The sequence below is a fragment of the Oncorhynchus gorbuscha genome, linkage group LG15, assembly GCF_021184085.1.
Source record: "Oncorhynchus gorbuscha isolate QuinsamMale2020 ecotype Even-year linkage group LG15, OgorEven_v1.0, whole genome shotgun sequence".
Taxonomy (NCBI): domain Eukaryota; kingdom Metazoa; phylum Chordata; class Actinopteri; order Salmoniformes; family Salmonidae; genus Oncorhynchus; species Oncorhynchus gorbuscha.
In genome coordinates, this window is record NC_060187.1 from 57242182 (window position 1) to 57252395 (window position 10214).

General features: G+C 48.2%; 1 protein-coding gene across 4 annotated transcripts; it reads left to right on the forward strand.

The window, feature by feature from the left end:
* Positions 1 to 3077: 3077 nt before the first annotated feature.
* LOC123997954 (prolyl 3-hydroxylase 3-like) lies at positions 3078 to 9961 on the forward strand. 4 transcript variants are annotated; one of them, XR_006832204.1, is made up of 11 exons: positions 3078 to 3480; positions 3723 to 3907; positions 4414 to 4572; positions 5151 to 5343; positions 6351 to 6482; positions 6717 to 6859; positions 7341 to 7430; positions 7566 to 7591; positions 9385 to 9437; positions 9550 to 9630; positions 9834 to 9895. XR_006832204.1 is itself a non-coding variant. In XM_046302705.1 (10 exons), exons 1-9 carry the CDS (start codon positions 3168 to 3170, stop codon positions 9614 to 9616), a joined length of 1335 nt encoding a protein of 444 aa, XP_046158661.1. In that variant the 5' UTR covers positions 3078 to 3167; the 3' UTR covers positions 9617 to 9630; positions 9834 to 9961. The 4 variants fall into 4 exon arrangements, 2 of the variants coding, with proteins under 2 accessions (XP_046158661.1, XP_046158662.1); XR_006832205.1 differs by lacking the exon at positions 9834 to 9895 and having other exon boundaries at positions 7560 to 7591; positions 9550 to 9588; XM_046302705.1 differs by lacking the exon at positions 7566 to 7591 and having other exon boundaries at positions 9834 to 9961.
* The last annotated feature ends 253 nt before the right edge of the window (positions 9962 to 10214 follow it).

Sequence of the window (10214 nt, forward strand, 5' to 3'; positions counted from 1 at the left end):
CAGCGTGAGTGAAGGAGGCTTTGTTGCGGAATAGAAAGCCGACTCTTGATTTGATTTTCGATTGGAGATGTTTGATGTGGGTCTGGAAGGAGAGTTTGCAGTCTAGCCAGACACCTAGGTACTTATAGATGTCCACATATTCAAGGTCGGAACCATCCAGGGTGGTGATGCTAGTCGGGCATGCGGGTGCAGGCAGCGATCGGTTGAAAAGCATGCATTTGGTTTTACTCGCGTTTAAGAGCAGTTGGAGGCCACGGAAGGAGTGCTGTATGGCATTGAAGCTCGTTTGGAGGTTAGATAGCACAGTGTCCAATGACGGGCCGAAAGTATATAGAATGGTGTCGTCTGCGTAGAGGTGGATCAGGGAATCGCCCGCAGCAAGAGCAACATCATTGATATACACAGAGAAAAGAGTCGGCCCGAGAATTGAACCCTGTGGCACCCCCATAGAGACTGCCAGAGGACCGGACAGCATGCCCTCCGATTTGACACACTGAACTCTGTCTGCAAAGTAATTGGTGAACCAAGCAAGGCAGTCATCCGAAAAACCGAGGCTGTTGAGTCTGCCGATAAGAATATGGTGATTGACAGAGTCGAAAGCCTTGGCGAGGTCGATGAAGACGGCTGCACAGTACTGTCTTTTATCGATGGCGGTTATGATATCGTTTAGTACCTTGAGTGTGGCTGAGGTGCACCCGTGACCGGCTCGGAAACCAGATTGCACAGCGGAGAAGGTACGGTGGGATTCGAGATGGTCAGTGACCTGTTTGTTGACTTGGCTTTCGAAGACCTTAGATAGGCAGGGCAGGATGGATATAGGTCTGTAACAGTTTGGGTCCAGGGTGTCTCCCCTTTGAAGAGGGGGATGACTGCGGCAGCTTTCCAATCCTTGGGGATCTCAGACGATATGAAAGAGAGGTTGAACAGGCTGGTAATAGGGGTTGCGACAATGGCGGCAGATAGTTTCAGAAATAGCGGGTCCAGATTGTCAAGCCCAGCTGATTTGTACGGGTCCAGGTTTTGCAGCTCTTTCAGAACATCTGCTATCTGGATTTGGGTAAAGGAGAACCTGGTGAGGCTTGGGTGAGGAGCTACGGGGGGGCGGAGCTGTTGGCCGAGGTTGGAGTAGCCAGGCGGAAGGCATGGCCAGCCGTTGAGAAGTGCTTATTGAAGTTTTCGATAATCATGGATTTATCGGTGGAGACCGTGTTTCCTAGCCTCAGTGCAGTGGGCAGCTGGGAGGAGGTGCTCTTGTTCTCCATGGACTTCACAGTGTCCCAGAACTTTTTGGAGTTGGAGCTACAGGATGCAAACTTCTGCCTGAAGAAGCTGGCCTTAGCTTTCCTGACTGACTGCGTGTATTGGTTCCTGACTTCCCTGAACAGTTGCATATCACGGGGGCTATTCGATGCTATTGCAGTCCGCCACAGGATGTTTTTGTGCTGGTCGAGGGCAGTCAGGTCTGGAGTGAACCAAGGGCTGTATCTGTTCTTGGTTCTGCATTTTTTGAACGGAGCATGCTTATCTAAAATGGTGAGGAAGTTACTTTTAAAGAATGACCATGCATCCTCAACTGACGGGATGAGGTCAATGTCCTTCCAGGATACCCGGGCCAGGTCGATTAGAAAGGCCTGCTCACAGAAGTGTTTTAGGGAGCGTTTGACAGTGATGAGGGGTGGTCGTTTGACTGCGGCTCCGTGGCGGATACAGGCGATGAGGCAGTGATCGCTGAGATCCTGGTTGAAGACAGCAGAGGTATATTTGGAGGGCCAGTTGGTCAGGATGACGTCTATGAGGGTGCCCTTGTTTACAGAGTTAGGGTTGTACCTGGTGGGCTCCTTGATGATTTGAGTGAGATTGAGGGCATCTAGCTTAGATTGTAGGACTGCCGGGGTGTTAAGCATATCCCAGTTTAGGTCACCTAACAGAACAAACTCTGAAGCTAGATGGGGGGCGATCAATTCACAAATGGTGTCCAGGGCACAGCTGGGAGCTGAGGGGGGTCGGTAGCAGGCGGCAACGGTGAGAGACTTGTTTCTGGAGAGAGTAATTTTCAAAATTAGTAGTTCAAACTGTTTGGGTATGGACCTGGAAAGTATGACATTACTTTGCAGGCTATCTCTGCAGTAGACTGCGACTCCGCCCCCTTTGGCAGTTCTATCTTGACGGAAGATGTTATAGTTGGGTATGGAAATCTCTGAATTTTTGGTGGCCTTCCTGAGCAAGGATTCAGACACGGCAAGGACATCAGGGTTAGCAGAGTGTGCTAAAGCAGTGAGTAAAACAAACTTAGGGAGGAGGCTTCTGATGTTGACATGCATAAAACCAAGACTTTTTCGATCACAGAAGCCAACAAATGAGGGTACCTGGGGACATGCGGGGCCTGGGTTTACCTCCACATCACCCGCGGAACAGAGAAGGAGTAGTATGAGGGTACGGCTAAAGGCTATCAAAACTGGTCGCCTAGAGCGTTGGGGGCAGAGGATAACAGGAGCAGGTTTCTGGGCATGGTAGAATATATTCAGGGCATAATGCGCAGACAGGGGTATGGTGGGGTGCGGGTACAGGCGGAGGTAAGCCCAGGCACTGGGTGATGATGAGAGAGGTTGTATCTCTGGACATGCTGGTTGTAATGGGTGATGTCGTTAATTAATAGACGATGGAAAAAGATACAGGGTTGGATGTGTCATATCAGCTGCCACCTTTAATGCTGATGAACAAATTACTTTGTAGTCAAACAGGGTAAAAAATGTTACATGTTGCATGTTCAGACCTGCCAGGATTGATGTTTGGCCTATGTAGCCTAAATAGTATGATTGAAGAAATTCTGCTATGAAAAAATAGGAGACTATGAAGACTGGAAACAATGTTTTTGTGTGTGTGTGTAGCCTATACAGTGTTATGAATGAGTGTGTGTAGACTGTAAGCATGTACACTAAACTAGACTATAATATTATTTTAGCATTATTTTAGTGCTTCCAAACACTTTTATTTACTGTGTCAATAAATCTACTTTAAAGTGTACTGCCTCTCTTTTTCTTCACCCATCCCACTCCTTCTCCTCCTCCCCTCATCACTACCTAGCACGTCTTTCCTGCCTTTCCCCAATTTACTCTGTCTGGCCCTGTTCCTCCCCCTCTCTTTCTCCAAAATAACTACGGCATGCTATGGCGCTTTTCGCAAATCACAACTCTGTCTACGTGGCGCTGCACATCCCTTTAATTCACTATCTTTTCTCATTCTTCGATTTCACCTCTCCTGTTGCAGGCATCGGGGCTTCTGCAGGATCTGCGTCCGGACTCATACCCTCTTACGATGTTTTGTATTATACCGGGGTACGTGCATACTTTAGCGAGGAGTGGGAGAAAGCTGCGGAGCTGCTCGAAAAGTCGATGACGACCCGGGAGGCTCTGTTTCGGACACGACGGCAGTGCCACGAAGAATGTCTGCCAGCGGGACATGACAGGCTCCCAAAACTGGGTGTGTTTGTGTTTACTGTGTTGTATATGTGGTCGATTCATAGGGTATGTGTGATATGTCTTTCTGTCTCCACGTGTGTGCCGTGTGCATGCATTAAATATATACAATTATAAGCTTGCATTCGGGCCTATATATCTCCCGGGAGTCAGTGATGACCCTATCTATCTATGGTCATGAGTGCAAGACAGTCCTGGTATGGTACATTCCAGTAATGTTGCATCCATGTGTGTGTGTGTCCTCAGACACCGAGAAAGGGAATGTGTGGGACCTATGGGCAGTGGACTGGGTCCAGCGGCGGGCTGAGTGTGTGCGGTTCTGTTTGGGACGGGCTGTCACTCCTGCAGGACAGCTTCCTGTGTCTGCCGACATCGAGTACGAGTTTAGCACCCGGAACCCCTATAACTTCCTCCAGGTCGTCTACTGGAATGTAACTATTAGTACATTCACCTGCTGTTTCATTATGACCCTGTGCATATGCGTGGCTAACAGTTGAATTGTAGATCTGAAGTGCTAAGTGCTGCATCATTGCAAGCTAAAGGGATAACATTGGTTATTCCACTGGTAGTTAGTTACTCTACTGGTAGTTAGTTACTCTACTAGTAGTTAGTTACTCTACTGGTAGTTAGTTACTCTACTGGTATAAAGCCTATATGACATACTGTGCTAGCTCACTTTACTACATACTGTAGCAACAATACCCTACAACTACAGCTGTGGTCTTCATGCACTCCAGGTCATCTGTACTTAACTTTTCTTGTTCATCGTCTACCTCATCCTCCTGTTATTTATTTCCTCCTCCCCTCTTTCCTCTCGTCTACCTCGTCCTCGCTCTCTTTCCCCTCCTCTCCTCTGCTCTTCCTCCTTCTCTTTGTCTTTAACCTCATTCTCTATCTCTTATCAACTTTTCCTCTCCTCCCTTCTCTTCTTCCTCAGCTAGGGAAAGTACAGAAGGCGGCGTCAGCAGCCCACACGTTCTTCGTGGCCAACCCCAGCCACCTGGAGATGAGGAACAACATTGAGAAGTATAGACGGATGGAGGGAGTAACAGAGGACGCATTCCAGGATAGAGAGATGGAGACAGAGAAACACTGGGTAATAAAAATGTAAAAAAGAGTGGGAGGGGGAGGGTTGTGTGTGTCTGAGAAATTGTCAAATACTGTAAATGCTAGATTGGATGCATAAATAAGTATTCATGAATCTCGTTGTAAGACAAATGCTTTGAAGATTCCCACATGTGGCCTGAGGGTTCAAATTCCTCTCTGTGTTTCACCCTAGGTACCTAACCAATCGTAAAAGCCCTTTGGGCTCAGTAAAGTCTGAGTAACCTTACACCGTAACCTCTGCATGCACCCACAGCATTCCTGATAACATGTTACTAATGGAGTGTACTATACATGAGAACACATCATGTGGACTTCACTGGACTTCTGATATCACTGAAGCCTAAACAGGAAACAAAAAAATGCAGTTCATTTCACTGCTCTGTTTTGTTTGTCTCCAGCAAGTCTCCGTGCTTTCCGTACGTACTATATGCCCACTGGGAGTATAGGCCATCGATGACTCCACTCCGTCGCACTCTGTTCTTGATGTTTACCAATTATAGCCAACCTTTCCAGTTAACATTCCTCCCTCCTCTTTACCCATAACCTCCATCCCTCTATTAACCACAGGTCCTGTATGACTCCGCCCTCACCTCTGAGGCCTCCTCTGATTGGACGCATGCCGTGGAGAAATGGAGGGAGTGTGTGAACGAGACACTGAGACAGACTGATGAGTGCAGGGCGCAGTGTGAGGTCGCCTCACAGCGGCTCCCCGAGAACAGAGGAGAGGATGGAATGGGCGGGGTGTTTGAGAAGGCTGCAGGTGAGAAAAACATGTTTGTTTGTTTAAAAATTGATATTTTTAAGGGTTTTATATATCCTTATTGAGATAGGACAGTGAAGAGGACTGAAAAGTTGGAGAGATTGTGAGTCAGAAGGGCATGGGTCGGATTTGAACCCATGCTGAGATTGGAAGCTGGGTTGTACACGGGACACTAACCACTGGACCACACAGGTCACAGGAAAAACATGTTTGTGTTCATGAATCTGGTTGTCTATGCAGGGCTATAACTCGTTCATTGCTAGTAGGCTGAACCTCTAGTAGGCTGAAAATGTCTGTAAGGTAAAAGTGTTATCTGGTGTTATAAAGGCCTTATTACAGGGGGAGAGTTACCAAGACAGCTGACTGTAAACAGTATAATGTCACGCAGTGCATATTTGGGTTGGTCCAAAACAAAGCAAAGATTGTAATTCTTATTTTTTAATTAAAATAGATTTTTTTTACCGCTTTTTCTTCCCAATTTCGTGGTATCCAATTGGTAGTTACAGTCCTGTCTCATTGCTGCAACTCCCGTACGGACTCGGGAGAGACGAAGGTCGAGAGCCGTGCGTCCTCTCAAACACAACCCAACCAAGCCGCACTGGTTCTTGACACAATTCCCACTTAACCCCCAAAGCCAGCCGCACCACACCATATACCTGGCTACCGTCAGCGTGCACTGCGCCCGGCCCGCCACAGGAGTCGCTAGTGCGCGATGGGACAAGGACATCTTTGCTGGCCAAACCCTCCCTTAACCCGGACGACGCTGGGCCAATTGTGCGTCGCCCCGTGGGTCTCCCGGTCGCGGCCGGCTGCGACAGAGCCTGGACTCAAACCCAGAATCTCTAGAGGCACAGCTAGCACTGCGATGCAGCGCCTTAGACCACTACGCCAATCTGGAAGCCTGTAATTAGTTTTACGTGTAGTTGTCCTACTATTTTATTCTTATGCTATTCTCTACTTTTCTAATCTTTCTCCTTATCATGTGACTTTTATCTCCCGTCCTCCAGCACTCTCCCTCTCCCTCCTGTCTTGCCAGCAGGCCTGTGTGACCCAGGTGGCGACGCGACCCGGAAGGATTTCAGCCCAGGAGGACCTCCTACCCACACAGCTGGAGCATCTACACAGTGCACAGTTCAAAGGTTAGACAGGGGAACGGTCATATCTGAAGTTACAGTAATGACCCCACGATGACGCTAATGACAATTATGATGGCAACTCTGCTTCTACTGCAGCTGATGATACTGGCCAGGATATGGTACCTGAAATAAATGTATTTTTTTAAATGGGCTCTGGTGCTTCATACAGGAGTTGACATATCTAGTGAACAACCAAATCCCATCTCCCTGTCTCTCTCTCTCACCTATTTCCCGCAGCGGGCGATCTAGGAGGAGCGGTGCGTTCTCTGCGGTCTCTCCTCCTGTTCTACCCCTCAGACAAAGACTCCCTCAGTAACCTGAAGCTCTACACAGAGACACTGGGAGGCGACACTGAGGCACACGGCACAAAGCCCTCCCAGGTACTACTGGTGCTCAGCCTCAAATCAACAACCTCTAGCCTGGCCCACTAAGGAGGTTTCATTTTAGAAACAACACTCCTCAAATTTGATAGATACATTATTGTATCTTACTCTACTGTCAAGACCAGTATATTGGTGTTCTCCGTAGGCATCACTCTTTTAATTTAAAAAAATATATATATATATATATATTGGTCGCATACATGCTTTAGTTCCTAGCTCCAACAGTGCAGCAGTATCTAACAATACACACAAATCTAAAAGTAAAATAATAGAATTAAGAAATATATAAATATTAGGACAAGCAATGTTGGAGTGGCATTGACTAGAATACAGTAGAATAGAATACAGTAGAATAGAGTATATACATATGAAATGAGTAAAACAGTATGTAAACATTATTCAAGTGATTCCATGTCTATGTACACAGAGCAGCCTCTAAGGTGCGTCTGAGCCTCTGTCTCTGTCTTTATATTCTCAGGAGATAGCCAGATATGTGAGCCGCTCACTGCAGGAGAAAAAGCTACTCTACTTCGGAATGGAAAACCTCAACTTCAATTTCACCGACCCGGTATGATGACGTTGTTTATTGATTATCACTGGTTCTGGTTTGGCCCAGAGCCATAAAGTAGCTACTGTATATCTAAGCTATATATGGCTCTGATTTGGTCTGTAACGCTTCTCCTCTTTGTCTGAGGAGGAGTAGGAAGGATCGGACCAATATGCAGCGTGGTAAGTGTCCATGTTAATTTATTAGAACTGAACACACAAAACAAAATAACAAAGTGAATGAAGGAAACGAAACAGTCCTGTCAAGTGAAACAACACACTAAACAGAAAATAACTACCCACACCCATAGTGGGAAAACAGGCTGCCTAAGTATGGTTTTCAATCAGAGACAACAATTGCCAGCTGCCTCTGATTGGGAACCATACCAGGCTGAAAACATAGAACACAAAACATAGAATGCCCACCCCAACTCACGCCCTGACCAAACTAAAAATAGAGACCTAAAAAAGGAACTAAGGTCAGGACGTGACAGTATGGACTCCGGCCGCAAAACCTAAACCCATAGGGGAGGGTCTGGGTGGGCATCTGTCCGCGGTGGCGGCTCTGCCACTCCACCATAGTCTTGGCCCACCTAAGTGGTGCCATTGGAGCGGCGACCCTCGCCACCGACCTCGGACTGGGGACCCTTGCAGCGGGCCCCGAATAGACGGGAGACTCCGGCAGCGCCGGACAAGCGGGAGAACCTGGAGGGAGGAGACGGAGAGACAGCCTGGTGCGTGGGGCTGCCACAGGACCCACCAGGCTGGGGAGACCTACAGGAGGCTTGGTGCGTGGAGGAGGCACCGGATGGACCGGGCTGTGGCGGAGCACTGGAGCTCTGGTGCGCAGCCTTGGCACCACTCCTCCAGACTGGATGACCACTTTAGCCCAGACCCTCCAGAGTGCAGGCACAGGTTGAACCGGGCTGTGGGTGAGCACTGGAGATCTGGTGCATACCACTCGCACCTCTCCCTTTGGCTCAATGCCCATATTCGCAAGGCACGGGCGGAGCGCAGGCATAGGGCGAACTGCACCCTCCCAGCGCCCCCGGAGACACAGCACGCAGCGCCGGCGCAGGATACCCTGGGCCGGCACAACACGCCCTGGCTGAATGCCCATTCTCGCATGGCACTTGCGGGGGGCTGCGATGTAGTGCACTAGGCTATGCATACGCACTGGGGACACCTTGCTCTTCACTGCATAACACGGTGCCTGCCCGGTCGCTCTCTCGCCACGGTAAGCACGGGGAGTTGGCTCAGGTCTCCTACCCGACTTTGCCAATCTCCCCGTGTGCCCCCCCCCCCTTGGGGGCTGCCCCTCGTGCCTGTTGCGCTGCCTTACCTCATACCGCCGCCGCTCAGCTTTTGCTGCCTCCAGCTCTGCCTTGGGACGGCGAAATTCCCCAGCCTGTGCCCAGGGTCCCTTGCCATCCAATATCTCCTCCCAAGTCCAGGAGTCCAGAACCCTCTGCTCCTGGTTACCACGCTACTTGGTCCGTTTGTGGTGGGTAGTTCTGTAACGCTTCTCCTCTTCGTCTGAGGAGGAGTAGGAAGGATCGGACCAATATGCAGCGTGGTAAGTGTCCATGTTAATTTATTAGAACTGAACACACAAAACAAAATAACAAAGTGAATGAAATAAACGAAACAGTCCTGTCAGGTGAAACAACATACTAAACAGAAAATAACTACCCACAACCCATAGTGGGAAAACAGGCTGCCTAAGTATGGTTCTCAATCAGAGACAAAGATTGCCAGCTGCCTCTGATTGGGAACCATACCAGGCCAAACACAAAGAAATAGAAAACAGAACACAAAACATAGAATGCCCACCCCAACTCACGCCCTGACCAAACTAAAATAGAGACCCAAAAAAGGAACTAAGGTCAGGACGTGACATGGTCACTCACATTTACTTTCAAACTGAACGATACAGCAGTTTGTTCCTTTTGGTTTTTTTTCCCCCTCCCATATAGGATCTCTGGACTCCAGAGGAGGTTGTTCCTGAATTGCTAAGAGACACATGGAGGTAAGAGGAAACGTGAAGGAGAAAGTTACTGCAAAAGAGGACGGGTGCGTGGAGAGAAAGGGCCTTGAAGTGCCATTGGGCGGTTGAAAGCCATTTCCTTTTTGATTTCCAGAGCAGAAAAGGAAGTGCTGAATGAGAAAATGAAGGGGGGGAGAGAAAGAGGTGGAGATGGACGATAGTGGATTCTATGCAGGTAAGGATAAACATTAGTGTTTGGCATGTTACAAGCACACATTGACAGATTGGTAATGACAAAAAAACATAATTGGCTCTGGTCTCTGAGGATTGGGAAACACTAATCTGATAAACATTTATTTGATTTAAATGTTTGTGTGTGTGTGCGTGTGGACCCTCTTCCTGTGTCTCACTCACACCTCCGTTCTGTTCCCTGCCCAGGGGGTCCCGTACCTCAGGTCGGTGTCACCATCAGCATGGACGACAATTCTTTAAATGGAACTAATCGCGTCATGCTGGACGGAGTGCTAGATCAGAAGGAATGCGATACAGTACTGCGCCTAGCTACCGTAAGCTTGCATATGATTCGCTCAGGAAACAAGACTCCTTCAAACACAGGAAGAGAAGTTCAACGGATATGGAATTTGAATGAGCCCTGTCCCTTTGGTGTTTCCCATTGGATTGGAAATAATAACTAAACCTGCAATATAGTGAAAATCACACCGAGCATATCAGGGGCCATATACAGTATATATATACAGTCAAAAGTTTGGACACACCTTCTCATTCCAGGGTTTTTCTTTATTTTTACTATTTTCTACA

Bases quoted from the DNA above. Each gene is read 5' to 3' on its own strand.
- LOC123997954 (XM_046302705.1), top strand. From the start codon at position 3,168: ATGGCGCTTTTCGCAAATCACAACTCTGTCTACGTGGCGCTGCACATC. The intron at 3,481-3,722 runs GTGTGTTTGTGT...GTGTGTCCTCAG, and splicing joins TGACAGGCTCCCAAAACTGG to ACACCGAGAAAGGGAATGTG. The intron at 5,344-6,350 runs GTGAGAAAAACA...CCCGTCCTCCAG, and splicing joins GGTGTTTGAGAAGGCTGCAG to CACTCTCCCTCTCCCTCCTG.